General features: G+C 40.3%; 1 protein-coding gene across 2 annotated transcripts in view; it reads left to right on the top strand.

Moving 5' to 3' along the window:
* Positions 1 to 3,084: 3,084 nt before the first annotated feature.
* Positions 3,085 to 22,972, top strand: part of BRD7 (bromodomain containing 7) — a 28,976-nt gene continuing 9,088 nt past the window's right edge. The window contains exons 1-11 of one of the 2 annotated variants that reach the window (XM_084644680.1): positions 3,085 to 3,280; positions 5,659 to 5,867; positions 9,001 to 9,130; positions 9,574 to 9,631; positions 10,675 to 10,819; positions 13,500 to 13,610; positions 15,988 to 16,172; positions 17,528 to 17,651; positions 18,714 to 18,789; positions 19,923 to 20,030; positions 21,271 to 21,403. In XM_084644680.1, coding sequence (XP_084500806.1) covers positions 3,166 to 3,280; positions 5,659 to 5,867; positions 9,001 to 9,130; positions 9,574 to 9,631; positions 10,675 to 10,819; positions 13,500 to 13,610; positions 15,988 to 16,172; positions 17,528 to 17,651; positions 18,714 to 18,789; positions 19,923 to 20,030; positions 21,271 to 21,403 — 1,394 coding nt within the window. In that variant the 5' untranslated portion in view covers positions 3,085 to 3,165. The remainder of the gene's footprint in view (positions 3,281 to 5,658; positions 5,868 to 9,000; positions 9,131 to 9,573; positions 9,632 to 10,674; positions 10,820 to 13,499; positions 13,611 to 15,987; positions 16,173 to 17,527; positions 17,652 to 18,713; positions 18,790 to 19,922; positions 20,031 to 21,270; positions 21,404 to 22,972) is intronic. The other variant, XM_084644681.1, reaches the window with a different exon arrangement.

Consider the following 22,972-nt stretch of genomic DNA (forward strand, 5'->3'; position numbering starts at 1 on the left):
AAACTGCAAGAGCTAGCAAAACTGTGAATACTCCAGAGTTTTAAATAGTGCTGAGTTTAGGCCTGACTCTCCATTACCCAGCATCTTATGTAGTCACTTACACCTGTGTAAGGTGCATGTAACACTATCAAAACAGAACTTAGCATTGTGTACCCACTTTGCACTGGTGTGGTGGATACATAAGGAGCAGGTCAACAGAAAAGCAGACTCCCAGAGTTTTGGATCTGTCTAGTATAAAGATAGAAATCCAGATCTGAATTTCCTATATGGACTCTTAACACACCCAGAGTTTGGGGGATTCAGATCCAGAGTTTTTATTTGGGGACCAATCCTAATCACCTAATTCAGTGCGTTATGCTGGGCTATTAAACCTTGCCGTCAATTTCAAAAGATCCTTTCAGATTTGTAGAAATCATTCCTCAAGTTGCTGCTCCATTTGTCCAACAAAACCACCACAAAGAGTATTCTAAGAAAGCTATATCAGAACGCAGGCAACTGTCCTATAATGTCATGGCTTTTCAAAGGACGAGATGTTGAAGATTGAGTCGAAGAAAACATGTCCCTTGAGGCCCATTGATATAACAACCGTACTACTATGAGGGACTTTCCAATGAAACCCAAGGCTACATTTACCCTTTCCTGTCCCCAAAACAAGAAGTAATATAGATCCCTTCATTCTTTTAAGTGTAAGAGATCTTTAGTCAGTCTCCTAACCATCTCCAACTGTCAAGTTGACCACCTAGCCTTCATTTCTCATTAGGGAAACCAAACATACTTTTACCAATTATGTGATGGAACTGGAGTTGCTCAGCATCTTACAGCTTTGGGCATTTAATCTGACAAGCCTTCGGTTGGACAGAGTCTATATTCAGCAGGATAGATGCCAATTCAATGAGAAAAGTCACATAATATGAATCTCTTGTGTGGACTTGAAGTGTTCAGGTAGTGCCCTACTTCTCAAATACTTATAATGCCACCCTCTTAGCATTTTGTTGAATGCTTTGTTCCAGATCATGCCCAGCCTCTGTGTTGGCATGCAGGGGTCACGGATCCTCTCCCCTTTCTCTCTGCAACAAAACATACCAGCCAAGCACAACCATTCTCAGCAGAAGGCAAAGACGGCAAAGACTACTCTCTAGCTAGCACTGCTAGCATTACTAGCCACCTGAAAAGGCATAGTGTGTGGGAAGGATGCTGGACCATAACTCCTTTCCTTCACTCCCCACTGCTTCCACACAACCAACACGCAGTGAGTTATGAAGGGGAACACATTCTGCTTCCTGTAAAGCAAACACAAGGGTTGGCACAAGGGATTTCTGACACACACGCTCCATCCTGGAGCTCTTCCACATCCCCCCAAAGTGGGACTGTGCTTTAAAGGCACCACTGAGCTCTCAGTGTTTTGGAGAGGAAAGGGAATGTTACGCTGAGAGTGTGAAGAAGACCTGGAGATAAAGGGAAGCAAAGGTTTATTCGGGCTGTGAGTGTCTGTGCCAACAGATAAAATTTCTACTTGTAAGATGCAGGATGTGGCAATAAAACTGACAACTAAAAGGGTATATTGCACTCTCAAAGGCTGGCAACAAGTCAGACTTACTTGGCTATGCTATAATTCTCTCAAATTTCAGTAGATTCAGGACAGGGTTAGTCAGTAAAATTCAGAAGAACAATTGTACAAATGTTCTTGCCATGTAACATGAAAAAAACTTTGGAAAGTTTACCAGTCCCCTAGGGGGAACAGAGGATACAGACACATTTTTGTTTGCATTTTATGAAACATGTCCTTTAAACATTTACTAGACTTGTATTTTTACATATGGCCTTATACCCAGACAAAAACTCTCTGCCTCCCACAGAAATATACTTAGGAACATATTGTTGTGTTTGTAATAAGAGTATTAAAAAGTCCAGATGTGAATTAGAAAAACAACTGCCTTTATTGGAGCTAAATTTCAAACTACTGGAATAAGATCAAGCAGGGAAGTTGTGGTTTATTCCAGGCCCCCACCCACACAATTCTCCTGGTAGAATATTGAATAACAACAAATTTAGCCAGTGAAACACAAAAGTATCACATCATCCAACCAAATTCTCATTGCCTCTGTCCAGGATTGTTACCTTATAACTCCTCAGAGCTGCAGGCTTTAAAAATTAACCATTTGCTGGTGCTCTGTCACCCACCCACAGATGTCTAATTAAAATCAAAATAAATAATCCTTTCGTCTATAAAAAGTGGTATATGATCTAACAAATCTGACGAGCATTAATAGGACCAGTTTGTAATGTTCAGAATGAAAGGTTTTTCCTGGTGGAACAGAATCGATTTCTTAGCAACACCTTTATGATCACCTCCCTGTAGCTTGCCTAACTCAAATTCCAGGTGGCACTGGAGAGTAGATCCAGCAACACAGCTATGGTGGCAGCATGTGCGGGATCAATGAGAGGGTGAAATGCCAACAGCAATAAAAGCAAGTACTGTAGAAGGGAAAAGCACAGAATAGAACCTTATAATATTTTGGGGGAGAGGAATAGCAAAAAGCGAGGCAGGAGTAGGAATTAGGAATCACTGAAGACATAGACACTGTTGAACTCCGATGGGCAGCAAGACCTGTCTGCTGATGGCCTGGAGCTCACTGGGAATACTCACCTGGGTAATTTCAGCACATAGATAAATGTTGACAGGAGCCAAGCCACATTTCGGGCTTGTTTACTACAGTGGCGCAGCTGCAGTGTAGACGGCACCAGTGCCAACAGCAGGGGTTCTCTCCCCTCGGCATAGTTAATCCACCTCCCCCAGACCAGAGCCCTCCCTGGGGTGCAGGGCCTGGGCCATTAGAAATTTGGCACCTATCTGCGAATAGTACCATCTACTCTAGGGGTACTCAGCCGACGCCAGGGCCCGCCTACTACCCCAAAGGGAGTGCACCCCGCAGCCGGCGGGATCCGCTGCCTCGCACCCACGGCAGCCGCTGGGCCGGCGGAGCACACAGAGCACGGGGAGGGCGCTGCGCCCTGCGGCCGCCAGGGGGCGCCGCTCACGGTTGCTCTCCGCTGCCGGCTACCCTCTTGCCGCGCGCGCGCGGGTGGGCGGACGGCTCGGCGGCGTCCCCGGGGTGACGGAGGGAGCTGGCTGGGGAGCGGGCGCTGGGCCGGCCGCGGGGCGCCATGGGCAAGAAGCACAAGAAGCACAAGTCCGACAAGCACCCGTATGAAGGTGACGCGCCGCCTGGGGCCGGGGAGCGAGACCGGCGGCGTCTAAGGGAGACAGGAGCGTTCCCGGGTGGGGACGGGGACACAGGTGGGGGGAGGAAAGGGGGTGGGGGACTGTTTGGGGGAGTAGTGGGGGATGGAAACGGGGGGAGGGATAGAAAGTCGAGGGGAAGGGAAATGGGGAGTGTTTGGGGGGGAGATGGTGAAATTGGGGGGGTAGTAAGTGGAGGGGAAGGGGGAGTGTGTGGGGGGGTAGTAAGTGGGGGTGGGGAAATGGGGAATGTGTTTGGGGGGAAATTGGTCGGAGTAGTAAGAGGGGAGGTGGGGGAGTGTGTTTGTCAAGGGGGAAGTGGGGAGTAGGGGTGGGGTAGTAAGGGGGGGAATGGGGAGTGTGTGGGGGTGGGGAAGTGGGGAGTAGGGGTGGGGTAGTAAGGGGGGGAATGGGGAGTGTGTGGGGGTGGGGAAGTGGGGAGTAGGGGTGGGGTAGTAAGGGGGGAATGGGGAGTGTGTGGGGGTGGGGGAAGTGGGGAGTAGGGGTGGGGTAGTAAGGGGGGAATGGGGAGTGTGTGGGGGTGGGGAAGTGGGGAGTAGGGGTGGGGTAGTAAGGGGGGAATGGGGAGTGTGTGGGGGTGGGGGAAGTGGGGAGTAGGGGTGGGGGAGTAAGGGGGGAATGGGGAGTGTGTGGGGGTGGGGGAAGTGGGGAGTAGGGGTGGGGGAGTAAGAGGGGAAGTGGGGAGTAGGGGTGGGGTAGTAAGGGGGGAATGGGGAGTGTGTGGGGGTGGGGGAAGTGGGGAGTAGGGGTGGGGGAGTAAGGGGGGAATGGGGAGTGTGTGGGGGTGGGGGAAGTGGGGGTGGGGGAGTAAGAGGGGAAGTGGGGAGTAGGGGTGGGGGGATGAAATTGGTGGGGGTAGTAAGAGGGGAGGTGGGGGAGTGTGTTTGTGATGGGGGAGATACTGGGGTGGCTGGTCTGTTCTCTATGGTTCGTGGATTCATTCAGACTCCACGTTGCAGATACATGTAATATCCTGGGTTCAGCGCATCTTCCCTCGGGAGCTCTGGGTGCCTGGGCTGGGTTGAAAAGGTCTGGATTTCTGTTAAAAAGCCTTGAAGAAATACCACAGGGAACAGATTTTCCATGTGTTGTGTATTAGGTTAGACAGCTCAAAAATGTAGATGTCCTGGTTTTGTTACAGAGCAGCCTGTTTATGCCACCAACTTGTTCTGAGACATAGGAAGTTAGTTACCTGCTCAGGTTGATAGCAAGTACATCGTAACCTTTTTGGAGGGTCGCAAACAGTGGGCATTGAATAGGGACAATACAAACATTTTCTTCCATTGATCTAGCTAGTGCTGCTTGGGGAGGTGGATTACGCACACCAGTGAGGCAACCCTCTACCTCCCCCCCTCCATACTCCATTGGTGTAGGCAGTGTCTGTGCCGAAGCGCTACAGTGGTAGGTAATGTCTCTGCTGAAGCAGCTGCACCACTGTAGCATTGTAAGGCTACACCTACACCACACTTTCATCAGTAAAATTTTCGTCAGTCAGGGATGTGAAAAAACCCACCCCCGACCAACGAAAGTTTTACCAATGAAAAGACGCTCTCCCGCCGACAAAGGTACTAACCCTTGTTGCGGGTGGTTTTATTTTGTTGTCAGGAGAGCTCTCTTCTGCTGACAAAGAGCAGCTACAATGCGTACCTTAGAGCAGTACTGCTGTAGCGGCACAGCTATGCCGCTGTAGGGTATGCAGTGTAGACATAACCGTAGTTGTAAAGACTCTCACTGAAGAGAGAGAAAAGAGAGGGGGGAAAAAAACCACTTGGAAATAAGGTGTGAGAGGTGCCTGATTACTTTTGATCTGGGCCTGTGTACCTTCACTCCAATTGAATTTGATGGGAGGTCTGCCCTTGGACTTCAGTGGACTTAGACTCAGGAAAAATGCATTTTTGTTTTGGAATGTGTTATCTGAAAATGATTCTACTGTAAAACACTCTAGTAAGTTTTATCTGGAACTATTTTTGGTTTAGCCTAATATGTATGAAATGTAACAATTTTAATAAAGACCGATAGGAGTGCCAGTTTTACCAAACTGTTCTCCGGGATCTAGTTTGCCTTTGTCAGTAGCCAACACCTTGTGAGTATGAGAAAAGGGAAAACATCCACAATGTGAGACAACTGTGCAATACTTGGCAGGAGGAGGGGGTCATTCCTGGTGTAAACTGATTCTCATAGAAGCCATTGGACATGAGCTTTGATTAGCCTTGGTCCATATACTGAATTTGACAGATTCTAATTGTAATTTCCTGTTGATTAATTATAGACCTGTTCAGGAGTAGTTTTGTAATGTCAGAAATAAATATTGGAACACTATCCAAATTGACTAAATAAGAGTATGTTCTCTGTTTTCTATGCTTTAATCATATTTCTCATTTCATTGATGCTTTAAGAATATGTAGAAAAACCCTTAAAGCTGGTACTAAAAGTGGGTGGAAATGAAGTCACTGAACTCTCTACTGGAAGCTCAGGACATGATTCAAGCCTCTACGAAGACAAAACTGAACATGAAAAACACAAAGACAGGAAAAGGAAAAAGAGAAAGAAAGGAGAAAAACAGGTTCCTGGAGAGGAAAAAGAAAAAAGAAAGAGAAAAGTAAAGGTAGCTAATGTTACATTATGTACTTTAGTGCTAAAAGCTTCACCTTGCCCAAATATCTAAGTCAGTAAGGTGTAAGAACAGTTAAATCATGAAATGACTTGCCACTTTTGGGAGATTTTTAGGATCAGGGCCTCTAGATTATTAGTAATTTGGACAAAGGTGGATGCCATGTGTGCTTCAATCTGAGTAATTTAAATTTCAAAACATGAACGTTTTGCTGATTTGTCCTCTAATTCCCAAACTAATTAGATCAGAAGAATATGGGTCTTGGATATATGAAATTATTTTTCTCATCTGCATTAAAATATTGTCTGGCATAACAATGAAACAAAGCATGATTTCTTGTTCATTTTCATTTAATGAGTAAATCCAAAGCAATATAAAGACCTGACTAAACTATACATTTAGTAAACAAGGGAAAATACCATCTGCTCTAGGGGTACTCAGCCTGAAAGGTCAAGTCTTTACACCTTTCATTTAAAAAAATTTTTTAGCCCTTATAGTTGTGGACAATATAGAAAATATGAACAGTGTGTAAACTGATGAATTTATGCCTGTCTGAATCTGCTGACAGCCTGAAACAGTCACTCTAAGGGCAGGTCTTCACTACCTGCCGGATTGGCGGGTAGTGATCAATCTATCGGGGATCAATTTATTGCATCTTGTCTAGATGCGATAAATCAATCCCTGAACACGCTCCCCATCGACTCCGGAACTCCAGCTCGTAAGATGCAGAAGCGGAGTCGACGGGGGAGCGGCAGCGGTCAACTCGCCGCTGTCCTCATGGCCAGGTAAGTCGACCTAAGATACATCGACTTCAACTACGCTATTCACGTAGCTAAAGTTGCGTATCTTAGGTCGAGACACCCACCCCCGTGTAGACCAGGGCCAGGAGAAGTGAACTGCATCATTCATCTTAATCAACACCCTGTCAACTGCAGTTCTGTGGCCACAGAATTTGCCATTTTGTTGCAGCCAGGGACACAATATTTTGTTTTGTCTCATTGCTCTGCTGGGATCTCTTTATACTTTCCTCTTGCTCTCTAGCTTCCCACTACAGGGGTCAGCTGCCCTATCTGTCATGGTATAGGGCAAGCTGCAATGCTATCCCCTCTCTGGGTCAGTGGTCCATCACAGGTGACATGCCTCAAGTTTGTATCTCTCTTGGGGTGAAATCATGAGATTCCCCCATTCTTGGATCTGAATTCTAGACCCCTGCATATTAACCATGATTACCTCAGCAGGCCCAGCTTAGGTTCAGGACCTGCAGTTCTGCCCTCCAGGGCCTGTGGTCAGTGGTTTATACAGAGTGGCCATACAGCCTTTTCAAAACACAGTATTTAATCTTCCCAGTAGGATCATTTCACAGTATAAGAGAACAAGGATTTTAAAACAATAAAATAATCTATATACAAGTCTCTATACCTAGAGTTTAACATCCCCTGATGTTAGCCACATAGATCCAACTTCTTCATACTCCCTCTGCATCTTCTCTTTGTGTCCCTGTTGACATCCCCGGACAACTTACCCCCTCCCTGTCTAGAGAACTTTTTAGCTGTTTGGTGTCCTTTTGATCTTAGTCTCCCACCCTGGCAAAATAAACCTTTTAATCTTGTGGGAGCCAGCTAGGCAATTAATAGTCAATTCATAGTCCAGCCTTTGTTGCCTTGAGGACCTTTAGGTAGGTTTCCTCTTAGGTTTCTTTTCTTTAGTCACTGGTTCGTTTCCTGCTTGTTTTTCCTACTAACCCCTTTTTTTTACTTAACTCCTTAGACCAAAAAAACAACTCCCTTACAGCAATCTGGCAGTCATGTAGCATAGCATATTTAGTGTTCATAAATTAATACAGAGCCCCACATCCTCTGTGTTGTCAAGCATCCTGCCATGCCCTTTTTGTTAAGTTGGTGGGAGGGATCCTGGTTATAAGGGCAAGGGGCAGTCCACATCTTAGCCCTATTGTTTTGGGTACCAGTAGAGAAACACTTGAGACCCACTGATCTACCTAAATTCTTGAATTATAGAACTTGAGATCAAAATCATTTCAACAGAATGAGCTGCAGATACTGATGAACTAATATAAATTGAAGGTACTTTGCCTCACTGAAGTCCATTTCTTTGGCATGATGCAAAGGTGTTCCTTGGTCTGTCATATTAGAGCCCTGTGGGTGGACTATTCTTTTAATCCTACTCCTGTCCTACCCTGCAATACCCACTCCCACATTGTTTCTTGCATTTTTATTCCACTCCCACCCACAAAAATCTTAGATCCCACAAAAGAGAGAAATTTCCCCTATGCTACTAAAAAAATAAAAAGCCTATGGTTTAATATAAACAGAATTCAAACACAATTTTTATGTGGTAAACTGATGAGAGATTTATGGTTTTCTCTCAAATTACCGCAATCTGTGGGTTTTGTTTTGTGTTTTTTCCCCACCCAATCCCACCCGCAACAAATTACATTTTACCCACTCATGCTATTATGGCAGCAAGTCCTATGGAACCCACGGAATCCCAGTACGGCTGAAGGGCTCTACTCCATATCCAAAAGTTACTCCAGTTTCACTTTACCCTTACCTTGCACAAGTGATCAGAGGAATGGATTCATAGTATTATAAAATGTTTGTTGCCAGACTGTGGAATTCAAATAGACAAGTAACTTTACATCCCAGATATGCATGATTGCACAGGTGATATTGAAACGGAAGCAGATTTAAGGTTGCCGGGGGATTTGAGTATAACTAATACTCAATTTTCTGGCTTTCTAATGGCTTGTAATAAACTAGTGTGTTCTTTCCCAAAAGTTTCTGTATTCTTAACATTAATCTTAGCTTTAAAGGTTTGGTTGTTTTTTTGTGAGGGGGGAGAGGGGGACGTTTTGATGAGGGTACCCTGGGGAGAATTCTCTGTAGGAAGTTGCTCCTGTCACTCAGTAAAAAGACTCTTTAAATGACAGAGTAATTCAGATAGCAGAATAACTATCTTCCAGCAGGTGGAGACAGTGCCTTTAGAAATGTGAAGTCTTGGCATTCCTGTCCTTTGTTTCCTGTCTTAAGTAATCTGAACAAAGCATTAGTCAGTCAACAATAATGCAGTTTCTACAGCATCACTGAAATTGCTTACTTTCTCTTTCTAGGAAGATAAAAAGAAGCGAGATCGGGAACATGCTGAAAGCGAGGGAGAAAGAGAACTGAAATGTCAGACTCCTGTGAGACTGGAATTGCCACCAGAGAAACCACTGGCGAGTAGTTTAGCAAAACAAGAAGGTAAGAATTAATTGGTTTTGTTGAGATGCTTTAAAAGCTGAAATTGGTTCGTTAAATACAATGTCCTGTAAATGGTGGCTAGTATTCAGCTTTAGTAAAGTCTAATTTTCTTGAATTTTTTACTTGTTCTCATCTTCATATCAAATGATTTGACCTTTGATACTATCCAAAAGTAGCTGAACTTTGAAATACTGCTACTGTGTTGGCATTTTCAAAAAGAGGCTCGTTGCTTGTATACAGGCATCACTACAATGCTTAATAAAAGCTAATTAGAAAGGTAACCCCTACTCTGTTTGCTGCAGTGCATTTAGGGTAGTAAAGTTAATATTTGACAGAATGCTCTAATGTACAGCAGTTTTGTAAAATCAGATCTTGGGGTGTGGGGGTTTCATTTTTTTTTGTAGTTGTTTCCTTTTTTCCCCATCTTACTTTTTTCCCCCCAGAAGTGGAACAGTCACCACTTCAAGAAGCTTTGAATCAACTCGTTAGACAGTTGCAGAGGTGAGTACTTGCTCTAGCAGGACTGTGAAAAGGAAATTGATAACATTAGTTACTAAAGGGTATAGCAGTAGCTTTGAACATTTTTAAGCTATGTGGCCTGTTAACAAGCTTGGTCAATTTTAAAGTGCTTGATAAATATTTTGCCTGGCAGCAGCAGAACTACAAACTATCAAGCATTCAAATGTCAGCATTTTATTTGGTTTCGCTGGCAATTTGTAGGATATTTTATAAAGATGACATAAATTGACAGTGAACCTCTTTTTGTTGGTAATATTACTTATGCATTCTAGGGTTACAGCTGCATACAAATAATCAAAAGTGAGGGGAATTTACAGGGCTATTTTATAAACTTAACTACCAATAGCAGAATGTCACAGTGCTTGGTAATTTCTCCTCAGACTTACACTTCCTTTTAATACCTCCAATTATTAAGTTTTAAAGACTATTAAAAAGGAAACAGCATGGCAAATATACTGAACTCAACACAAATGTGTCTTTTGTATGTCATAAAATATTTGCTTTCGGAGAAATGCAACAATTTTTAATTAGCATTCTGTCAAATTTGCAACCTCATTTAACCGAATATGAATTTGTGTAGTCTCTCTTAATCTTTAAAGTAAAAAGGTAAATGCACATACAAAGTAATTATTTTCTAAAGCATACAGTGAGCATCTTTTGAATAAGAAATTCAGATTTCCAGATGACAGTGGGTTTGGGGGTTTTTTTGGTTACAGTTTTGCAGGAAGGACCAAATCAAGCATAAATTATCTTAATTTAAGCCTTCTCCATCTAACTCTGAATTTGGGAGAGAAGGTCACTGTCTGCCTGGCATACAAATAGCAGATGATGGGGAATCAGGTTAAGAGAGAGCTTTGTTACCCACCCTAAATTCTCAGGTTTTCTCCCACTCTTCCAAACTCAGATTTAGATATACAGTATATCTAATTTAGTCTTCTCTCTTCTATTTAATTCTAAGCTCTATGTTCTATGTTCTTTGTTATAAATATAAAATATAAAGAGTGCATCTTTTCATATCTTAACAGAAAGGATCCAAATGCTTTCTTTTCATTTCCTGTGACTGACTTTATTGCTCCTGGCTACTCCATGATCATTAAACACCCAATGGATTTTAGTACCATGAAAGAGAAGATCAAGAACAATGGTTACCAGTCCATAGAAGAATTAAAGGTGCTTATAAATTATATTTTTGCTACAGAGAGGGATTAAATGATGACACTTGGAGGAACGAGCAATTGCATTGTACAGGGTTATTCCCTCTTTTATTCAGTTTTCCTTAAATGTTCATATTCTATGAATATATGAAATTGGCAGAAATCACCACATGTGCCTTTAGCAATATTTTCTGTTGAGCAAACAAGTTCTGAAAATAAAAAATAAATTACTTCCTGTTTTCAAAAAATAATCTGGATGACAAAAACAAATACGTATAGTATTGGTTAGAATACAATATAGAAACAAGTTATATGTATTTTAATATGGTATAACTGGAATCCAGTTTCATGAATGATTGCCCATTGGTCTGAGTGGACTTTTTTTCCCCTTCTGATGTTTACTGCTTGCTTGTAGGGTGTAACCCAATGAATTTTCAGAATTGTACTAATTGGGTTAAATATTTACAGCTCCTCTAGAACCCAAAATATGTAATGTAGTTATAGCCATGTTCGTCCCAGGATATTAGAGAGAGGATGTGGGTGAGGTAATATCTTTTATTGGGAAAGGTACTTCGAGTATCAAAACTGAAGAACTCTGTGTGGCTCGAAAGTTTTTTTCTCTCTCTCTCCAACAGAAGTTGCTCCAATAAAAGATATTAAATCACCCACCTTGTCTCAGCCCAAAATATAGTCCTATAAACAAAAAATGTGCAAGTCAGAAGAAAACCATTCCATTTGACGTCTTTATTTCAGAATAAAACTGCAAAATTTACAATGGACTGAATATAAACAGAAAATGTAAGGATTGAGATGAATGAACTTGTCATCCTTGCCTACCTGTTACTACTCCATCAGATTTCCTACTCCCCTCCCCACCCCCCGAAATGGCAAGTCTTTAAAAGAAAAACATAATACACATATGGCCCTTTGACTGCTGTTTTCTGTCTGACAAGTATAACCGTGTGATCTCCAGGGAAAGCTGTCTATGCCTGGCATTGCCTTTACCTTCCCATTAATATTAAAGAGGTAGTCAAATGTCTGTCAAAGTGCTTTGGCCTCAAGAGCAAACCTGTCATCTCAAGAAGAGATGAGCTCCAATCTGCAGGCCTTGGTGTCTTTGAAGGTATTTAGTGAGTTAGGGAAGAACCTGCCCTTTTACTGGTATATCTGGGGAACTCTCGTGCTCAGTGGAATTCACAATTATCAAGAAATTGGTTAAAGATGCTACTTCTGATAGTCCATGTTAAACTCAGGGGCCTCATTGACATACTGATATTTCATGGCTTCTCAGAGTAAATATGGCGTTCGTAAATGTCCCAGAATAATTGCTTGTGGGACATAGGATCACCCCCAAAGAATATCAGTGATCCAAAACACCTGGGACAGATAGCCATAAATCTGACATAACTGGGGTGAGCAAAGTTGAACCCACCTCTAGGGAAGGGGTTATAGTGCTATGATGTCTCTTCAGGTCTCCTGTTACTGCCAAAGAGGATTTCCTCTGAGGAATTGTAATTAGTTTCCAGGAGCCAGCAGTCACTGAAGCTAAATTTGACAAAATTGAGCCCTCAGGGCATGATTGTGTATTCCGTGCACACCAAAACTCCCAGCAGTTTAGGGCAAATGAGGAATGCGAGTTTGGGTTCCAAAACTCTAAGCTACATATCACCTTTAAGATCTGCTAACTTTCCAGTTTGTGCCCCTTTCCTGGAAAATTTTGAGGATATAAAACATCTTTTATTCATCAAGATGTGAAAACAATATAGGCAGAATCAGAGTTTTTTTGCTCATTGGTAAGAAGAAATACTCTGTAGCCCTTCACCTGCCTGATTGGGTTTAAATGTAGCCCTCAGTTGCAATTTCTGGCTATAACATGTTTGCAATTTGTGCAGCTAATATCTGGATTACTGTTAACTTTTAATTTTTTTTCCAAATATATGTTCTCACTCAGAGCTTTGAAGCTGAAGAAAACATTCCTTTGTTGTTTCAGCTGCTTCAGATTAGTCTGGCACACAGATCTACAGAATCTATTTCTCCCTGCCGTTTTGGGTTCTTCGCCTTTCACACATAACTGTACTGATTAATAGTGGAAGATATTTTGTGCCAAAACTTCAGTTTTCATTTCAGCTTTGACATTCTGTGTAGATGGTTGAATGGGAGGTCTAGCACATCTATGTAGAGAAAGTCTGACATAGTTCATCCTTTCTGTTAAACAGTCTTTGGGATACCCTTTCCTAAGTTTAGGATTCTGTAGTTCTTTTTCTCATTGAAATACTAAGACACAACTGACACCTCAATGACTAAGTGCAATTCAGTTGAGTATTTATATATTTTAAAAGTTTGTTTTAAGGATTTGAACCAAGATTTTTAAAAATGGAGACCTACATCAATAAGTAAGTACTTAAATAAATGGCCTGATTTTTTCTGAGAAGTGCTGAGCACCCAACAAATCTCATATCAGACTGCTTATGTGGGTGTCAACATATGGATCTAGACCATTTATCCATATGTTCTGAAAAGTTTGACCTTAATATTTAATTACTTAAACATCTTTGAAATTGCTACAGGCTTTTTTTGAAGCTGTTCGTTACCTTCAGCTCAAGACACCACTTGTATTACAGCCAGTTATTTTAATATAGCATCCTGTATGGTCTAACTTAACTCTCATTCAAAATTCATTAATTTTTTTTGTACAGGATAACTTCAGATTGATGTGCACTAATGCCATGATCTACAACAAACCAGAGACTATTTATTACAAAGCTGCAAAGAAACTATTGCACTCAGGGATGAAAATACTTAGCCAGGTAATGAAAAATTTAAATAAATTTTGTTTGGCCTGGGTTTTTTTGGCTTTAATTGGGAAACAGAACAGGTTGCACTCCATCTGATTTATTTGGTTTTTGGAACAGTAAACATGGTAACATTAAGGAGTAGTGGATAGGGCTCTGGACTTGTACTTAAAACCTGGGTTCTATTTCTGGTTTATTACTGTTCTGTCTTCACATATGTAAAGTGGTGAAACTATTCTTACCATCTTTTGTAAAGCACATTGAGATATATGGATGTTAAGTGTATTGAAAGAGTAAAGTTTTTTTTTGTACTTTAATAATTGCATGAAGATCCTCAAACTTTCTTTTCAAGATGGACAGGAATAATATTGTAAAAGGGTGTAAGATTTGTCATTTGGGGCCTGATACAGTGAGGAAGGAACCATAGTATTTCTTTGACATAATTTCTCCGTTATTACTTTTTGGTGAAAACCGTTTACTGTTCTCTCATAAGGCACTCCAATTGTAGGGAATTTGTATATGGAACACAAATACTAAATCCTGGATAAATGTTGGTTTCATTGGTCAGAACTTAGTGAGAAGTCTTGCTTTTGCTGTGAAATATGTGGGATCCATTTTTTTTTTTAAATATGGGATCTATTTTCTTAGAGTTTAAGGTCTATATCATTTAATCTGATCTTCTGTATATCACAGGCCATTACATTTCACCTGGTTATCCCTGTATTGAGCCCAATAACTTATGTTTGACTGAAGCATAACTTCCAGAAAGGCATCCAATCTTGATTTGAAGACTCAAAGAGGTGGAGAATCCACCACTTTCCTGGGTAGTTTGTTCCAGTAGTCAATCACCCTCACTGTTAAAAAAATATATATATAAATTGTGCCTTATTTCCAATTTAAATTTGTCTGGCTTCAGCTTCCTACCACTGGCTTTTGTTGTGCTTTCTCCACTAGACTATTGAGCCCTTAGTACTCAGTGTTTTCTCCCTGGGAAAGTGCTTATACACTATAATCAAGTCACACACACACACCCCTTTTTTTTTAATAAGGTAAACAGATTGAGCTTTTCAGGTCTCACCATTAGACATTTTCTCCAGCTCTAGAATCATTTTTGTGGCTCTCTTCTTTACCTTCTCCATTTTTTTCAACATTCTTTTAAAAATGGGGAAACCAGAAGTGTATAGTATTTTAGTATCAATCTCAGCAGTACCAATACAGAGGTAAAGTTACCTCCCGACTCCCCTATTTGTACTTCTGTATTTCATATAATAAAGGACAAAGTGCATTGCATATAGAATAGTTAGGAAAAGCTATTTTGCTTTGTATCTACTTCACTTTTATATTTAGAAGAATACAGAGTTCCCAAAGCCACCAAAAGCTATTTACCACTGTAAAAGATGGATGAAAAATTTTAAACACTCTGAAACCATTTGTGCTGAAATAGTGCTTGTCCGTTTTAATTTACAACAGGCATTAATTTGACAAGTACAGTATCTTTCATACAAAAAAGCAATCCATTCACTTGAACTTGATACATGTTAAAGGAGAGAATTCCTTATTTACAGCAGGGGGCACTGTACATGTATTTGATTTTAACTATTGATAATATCTCATACTCAGTTTTCTAGAGTGTACATGAGATCTTGCAGTTACTCTAGCTACAGTGTTGCCCCTCCTCCCTCAGATCTCATGTCAGCATTCAAAATAGCACTTTGGTACATTTGCTGTTTACATATAAAGGTGACCACAAAAGGAAATCCGTTAGAATCATGCAGGTTTTCCTCTGTAGCCTTTCAACGTAAAATGCTATTTGCTCCTTTCAAAAAAAGGAGGAATAAAGAGCAAAAGTGAGATAAGACAGGAACACGACTTAACAAGCAGCATGAAAGGAGAGAAATTCAGACACTACTGGGTAGGATATGGAAGGGAGGAAAGGATGTCAAACAGTGTCATTAGTGATGGTAACACGTATCCCTTTTAATCAATAATTTTGTGGAAGACAAGATGAGAGAGCTAGAAGTAATGTTTTTCACAGGATCCAGTGAAACAATTTGATATCTCTGCAGATTGCTCTAAAGCAGGGGTCCTCAAACTTCATTGCACTGCGACCTTCTTCTGACAACAAAAATTACTACACGACCCCGGGAGAGGGGACCGAAGCCTGACCCTGCCTGAGTCTCACTCCATTATTTTAAGTGTCATGCTTCAGTATTGGTGCCAGATCACCTCTTAAACACAGTGTCCATATTAAACTATTAACCATCTAATGATCCAAGTTGTCCTTTCTAGTTGATAGTGTTGAAAGAAAAGCATTTAACTTAAATCTTTGTGAACAAGTTATGAAAGGGTTAATTGGAGATGTGAAATGAAAACATGCCTTGTATATTTTTAGGAGAGAATACAGAGCCTAAAACAGAGTATAGATTTCATGGCAGACCTGCAGCAGAGCAGAAAGCAAAAAGATAAGATGGAATTACAGCCAAATGGGGAGGATGACAATGTTCTCGGGAAAGACAAAGAAGAATCTATGGAAGCTGACATCAAAGCATTCAAAACCCCCAACAAGGAACATAAAAAGTAAAGTATTGTTTAAGTAATGATTTAAAGTTACCCACTCTAATTCCATTGAAAGAAAGTGCTTTTAGACATCTGTAGACATGGCCTGTTGCATTTCTGGCACTGTTTATGCACCAAGAAACTCTGATTCCTAGACTCCTGGAAATTACTTTTGCTTTTTAACTCCATTCCTTTTTCTTCTAGCCCTTTCTTTGGCCAAAATAATCATGAATATGTTTTTTTCTTTTTATAGAAGGTCTTTTGCATTATCAAGGTAATTCTGCACCAAGACTAACTTATTTCAAGATTTTGTGGGCTTTCTTGTGTCTAATTGTTCTCACTCAAGTAATGCCAGTTTGGTGCAAGCTGGCAAGCATGACTTTTCAACGTTTTGATGCACTTAACAATATGTAGTCTATTGAGAATTTCAGCTGGCAACTACTAGCTATTTTTGCTGTCAGATAGGTCTTAAACGCTGCAGAGAGTGCGTGTAACAGCAGCAGTTCTGCTACATTGAAATATCTTCAAATACTTCAAAATATTTGCCAATCAGCGGCTTCATTCTTATGAATGTTGGTACTCAAGATATGACAACATAGCTCCAGGAAATCAGAGTTTAGACTGTTGTAATAAATGTACCAAAACGATTCCTTTTAGTTTATGGGAATGCAGCTGCAAAGCATGGCAGTGCTCCAAATTGGCAAATCTCTAACTGGAGAAACCCATGTGTGAAGACAGCTGTAGAGAGACTAGCACACAGAGAACCAAATTATTTGTGTAAGTCCACTCTGGCCTATAGATCGAGCAGGCGGGAAAAAGTATTCCCATCCAGCAAGAATTTGAGGTTTCAAACATTTTCCGTCCTGGATCATGACAAAGTTAATTTCAACATTTTTTTACAATCCAACAACCTGAAAAAAATTCCATTTTGGATCAATCAGAACATTTTGTTTCAATTCTGACTTAACTTTTTTAGTATAAATTCAATCCAAACCAAACTCCTAAGATTTCTTGTTTTGAAAATGTCAAAATGGGCCCCTTTGACAATTTTGAAACTTTTTTCAACTTTTTCGAGTCGGAAAATGTGTCAAAATGGACCCTTTCCCGCAAAGTTTATTTTGATGTACTGGCATTTTTCAGTGAAAAAACATTTTGGCGAAAAGTTACCAACCAGCTTTAGAGAGAGCTTTCTAATGCATATTTTCTCCTGTTTAAACCTGCTCATACTGAATTCCTTTGTATGTACCAGGTACTTGACATTCTGCTGTAATAGTCTGACGCAGACTGTTTCTCCATTGAACCTTTGCCAATACTTGTGATTCAGTGACTTCACTCGTTTTGAGGCAGATAATGTGAGGAACTGTATTTATTTGCAGGAAAGACAAAGATCTACTCGAAGAAAAATTAAGGAATAATAACTTAGAAAGGGAGCAGGAGCAGATTGATCGTATCGTTAGAGAATCTGGAGGAAAGTTAACAAGAAGACTTGCGAACAGTCAGGTGAATAGTTCGGTGGATTTCGAAACCAATTTGTTTACTCTTTGGGAAATGCCCATTTAACATTGTGTAGCATTTGAAATTCTGGGTATAACAATGCTATAATTTACATTGAGATTTACTCGTGTCTAATCTTGATTTAAATCTAACATTTTAAACACAGGAAGTTTAAAAAAAAGTACTTTTTAGCTGAACATTTCCTGAACTTGTTGAACTAAATAAGATCTCTACTGTGGGCCATTACACTTCTTGACTTCAGTTGAAATAAAATTTTTGAATGAATTTTAGAGCTCAGTCATGCAAGACTGCTAGAAACAGTTTTAATCAAAGATTAAACTTTGAGTCACTTGATGTTTATAGTAAATGGTACAGTGCAGAACCACTAAACATTTTAACCCTAGCGTGCAAAAACCATTGTTTCAGAATAGTCCATTCTAAGCAAAGACTGCTAACTGCATCCAATGATACAGGGATCTTGTGCTGAAGACTGGTGTTAAAGACACTAGACTAACACAAACAGCCCATTTCATTTGTGACCAAATATTTGAATGCAGCCTCGTAGATATATTATTCCCTTGTACCTTGTTGATGGAGAAAAACATTTGAGCCATACAGAGCTCTTTTTCAAGTGAATATTAGTCATATCTAACGCAATAAATCTGTTCAGTCTTTCACAACAACAATTTCTATTTGCCCTATTAATAATGAAATTAGAAATTTTCACAAATTGGTAACTGGAGGAGTTACAAATTGTAGACAATTTTTTAAAAAAAAAAGCCTGAATTTTGACATTTACCATTTAAATGATTGAATACCCTGGGTTTAGGCCATCTGTGAAGGTATGAACTGAAGAGTAAGTGTAAGCATAGCAAAGCTACTGTAACATTTAAGTTTGTGGGTCAAATCTGATCTCTTAATACTCCTCACTACAAATATGCATCACTGAAATTTTTCCCTATAATACCATCTAAAACTCTCAAAAGCTAAGTTCCTATCAGTTCAAATATTATGAATCCAAAGTTGTTTGTAAAATCAAATATTTTTAATAATTTAATTTGATTTCAGTGTGAGTTTGAAAGAAGAAAACCAGATGGTACAACAACACTGGGACTTCTTAATCCATTTGACCCTAATGCAGGAGGTATGTTTGTCTGTTGAGCATGTTAATTATCAATGGCTAGACCTACTCTTGGTGTGTGCTTCAGTTACCACCAATTTTATATGTCTCCATTGGTGTAGAGGAGCTGCAAACCTGCTGGAACAAGCCATTAGGGAATCCTTAGATAACTTAGGCTGTGTCTACACTAACGTGGTAAGTCGACCTATACTACGCAACTCCAACTACGTGAATAACATAGCTGGAGTCGATGTACCTTAGGTCGAGTTACTGTGGGTTCTATACCACGGAGTGTTTCCTGTCCACTTAGCTTACTCTTCTCGTCAGGGTAGAGTACAGGGATTGACTGGAGAGCGATCTGCAGTCGATTGGGCAGGTCTTTACTAGACCTGCTTAGTTGACCATCGTGGATTGATCTCAGAGTGTCAGTCCCTGCTATAGTGTAGATCTGCGCTTAGATGGGCAGTGCCATTCCCCTCCCTGCCATGTGGTTTAGGGAACATTTCCAGCTAAAAGGGGGCATGGCGAGAGTTTTTGGCTATTTCTAACTTGTGCCAGTGCTGCACTAGTCCCCAACTACCCCAGAATGGGAGGAAGTATAAAGGTGACACAACGCTGTCCCTTCCCCTCCCCGGTTTCTGCACCAAGCAGAACTTGGCAAGGATGAAGAAGTGGGATCCAAGTTATGTTACATTCTATGTGAACTCTTTTTTTATGCTATCTCAGATAGTGTAGCATGGGGAGGAGGGAAAGAACTTTATATTAGCAGTGAATTTTCTATGGAAGGTGGTGGTAATTGTTTACCCAGCAACTCTTTCTAGTATTACTTGTAAATATATAAATGTTTGTTTAAACATATTTAACATTAAATACATAATCAGAGACTGGTATTATTTGGGTCTGTCGTACTTAAATTTTTGCAGATGTGCATCTGTTCACAATGGCCTCACTCAAACAGGGAGTTAATGCAATTTTGAGAACACCTGATTTTTTTTTTATTTTTTTGGTATCTGTATAGTTTGATCTTAAATCTTTGGAAATTGCAGACTGACAGAATTTGTGCTCTGAACTCCCATATTAAGTTGGACATTTTGCATCTGTTTAATGTTGTTAACTATTCCTTGGTCACTTCTGTTTTGTGATGTGCTGTATTGTAGAACCAGGTTACAGCCCTGTGAAGTTAGGTATGACAGCTGGAAGACTACAGTCAGGAGTTAATACATTACAGGGGTTCAAAGAAGACAAAAGGAACAAAGTTACTCCAGGTGAATGCTACATATTTTCTTTAAACCTTTATTCTCTTAACAGCAGTAGCTCATCTAAGCTAGGTATTTAAACCTCACGACAGCCAGCCAAACAGCTTGGAACTGGGTTTTATGCAGCTGTTAGAGCAAAATCGTAGTATTCTCAATTGTTCTTTGAAGCAGAATATTACATATCCTCTTCATATATTATCTATCAAACAACTACTTAAGCAGATCTAAAATATTTTCAAAACTGCACGTGCAAAAATGTACATACTTACATGCACAGATGCAAATGATTAGGTCAGCACAGTTGTTCCTTTTCATGTGTACTGGGTGTATTGGTTGATCACGGGACTATGAGCTGGAATGTTATGTGGCCATGAAAAAAGGCTAATGCAGTCCTACCATGCATCAGGCAAGGTATTTCCCATTAGAGATAGAAACGTGTTAGGGCTCTGAGTTACAACAACAAATTCTTTCCCAGGTGTCTGGCTGGTGGGTTTTGCCCACATGCTCAGAGTCTAACTGATCACCGTATTTGAGGATTGGAAGAGACCCTGAGGTCTCTGGATCAGATTGGAAGAGACCCTGGGGTTTTTCATCTTCCTCTGCAGCATGGGGCATGCATCACTTGCGAGTGTAAATGGTAGATTCTCTTTAACTTTAAGTCTTTAAACCATGATTTGAGGACTTCAGTAACTCAGCCAGATGTTACGGGTCTATTACTGGAGTGGGTGGGAGAGGTTCTGTGGTCTCCAGTGTACACAAGGACAGACTAGATGCTCATGATGGTCCCTTCTGGCCTTAAAGTCTATGTGGAAATACAGATTTGTACATACTCAGTGATGGCATGCATTTTTTACATCATGCTTTTTAGAAAATCATGCCCTTAATGTTTGGAGAATTCAGCTTTATGTAGGGACTGTATCACGTAGAAGCCAAATAACTTCTACACAACGAAGAAATGGGATGGAAAATCCCTTTTAAGTCATTTGGTCTGTATACCTGCCAGTGCAGGACTGTACTTCTGTATGTATTCTAGTGCTTTAACCAGATATAGTTGATAAAATGTTTGTATGTAAGAAACTCTTGGAATTAAATTGATGCAACAAATTAGTAAAAACTTGTAAGAAATGCATTGCTTAAAGGTTCCCTGTTTGGGACAACTTTAGAACACTGAATGTTACTCCTAATGTTAGAATCTGATATTGTGCACATGTAAGATAAGACTAATTAGTGATATTGTATTATTCAACAGTGGTATACTTGAATTATGGGCCCTACAGTTCCTATGCTCCAGCCTATGACTCCACATTTGCAAACATCAGCAAGGATGATTCTGACTTAATCTATTCAACGTACGGGGAAGATTCTAATCCAGAATGTTTCAGGTAAGTAAGAAAGATCTGTATTCCAGTTTGACAATTACTGAAGTTATCTTGAGAGTAAGTAGAGTTTGTACAGACTTCGTTAAATATTGTTTATTGTAACCTATGCATATCTAGGAAAAAGTAAATATACCTGTTTCCAGGGGTGAAAGTAATAATAAATTCTTACCGGTTCTGGGGGCCGGTGCCTCAGGCGAGGCTGAGGGGTCAGTCTCCCTCAGCCAGCCCATCCGTGCTGCGTGGCCCCTGTTGCCCAGGGCTCCAGCAGCGCTTTAAAAGGGCCCGAGGCTCCAACAGCTGCCCTTTTGGCCCCCTGCATCTGTGGCCCGGGGGGTGGAGGGGACAAAAGGGGCAACAATGTTAAAACACTGCAGCAGTGCTTTAATGTTCCTGCCTTCCCTGTGGGCGACCCTGCTGCTACAGACCCCCCCAGATGCTGTCGGGGGAGGTGAAAGGCAGCGCTTTAACGTGGGCTGCATATGGGCTGGTACTGGCTCAGTTTCACCCCTGCCTGTTTCCCTATCAGTAGCAGTTACAGCATCAAATTCTCCTTTGTGATGAAGAGATCCCATTTCATCTAGTATGCTTACCTTTAGCAGTAAAACAAACTAATCTTAAGTTAAAGTTTCTGAAGTAATTTCAATAAAACAGTTGTGGTAGTCAAATATTGATGGTTAAGGCTGTGTCTTGCATATTGAATGCAACCAAACTAGATTCTGGTACTTACTCATAATTCACCTACTCTACCTTTTAAAATTGGTGCTATTTTAAGACACAGCTCCTTTAATAACAATGCACCTGTGACATTAGCAAGGGAAGAGCAATCTTAGGGAGTTTGATACTCTTGATCCATGAAGTGCATGAAATCAAAAACTCCATTGCAAAGATAACACTGACTGATACTGGAAAACTGTATTTTTCAGGCTCTTAATGACTGCCATAAATTATGATAGCTTTTCACATGTTTTAACCAGTTTGATTGCTCTGTGCAAATAAATGAGTCATCTTTGTACTGACTTGCTTAGTTGCCGTTGCCATAATCCAACACTGTGTAATTCCACAACTGCTTTAAAATAAGACTGCAAGTGTGGTTTACTGGGGAAAAAAAAATTCTTTTCTAAGAGCTAATCTTTAAAGCTATCTATCCAAAGTATATGAATATGCAGAAGATCTGAGGGGGATCTGCATGTTTAATTTTAAAATACAACTTAATTTCCCACACACACAATTGTATATATAAAATAGTTAATGAGTGACTTCAAAAATAATCTGGGTTTCACTTTCATCAGAACTTAATAGCTTTCTTTCAGTTAACTATATTTCTGTATGCTTATATTGTTAAATACTTAAAGGTATTTTTGCACTCAGATGCAATGGTGATATGCTTGGTAGAAGTCCCTAGATAGTTGCTTAGTGTACAAAGATGTTCATAAAAAATGAAAATACACTCCCCTGCAGTTATTTCCCTGGTGAAACCATTGCGTTTTTGAAATCTTAGAAAGTGTGCCATCCTGCTTTAATACTGTTCAGAAACTGAAGACTAGTGTTGATGGCTAGGGATGTTTAGATAGA

Source organism: Lepidochelys olivacea (genome assembly GCF_965140295.1).
Source record: "Lepidochelys olivacea isolate rLepOli2 genome assembly, chromosome: 12".
Taxonomy (NCBI): domain Eukaryota; kingdom Metazoa; phylum Chordata; order Testudines; family Cheloniidae; genus Lepidochelys; species Lepidochelys olivacea.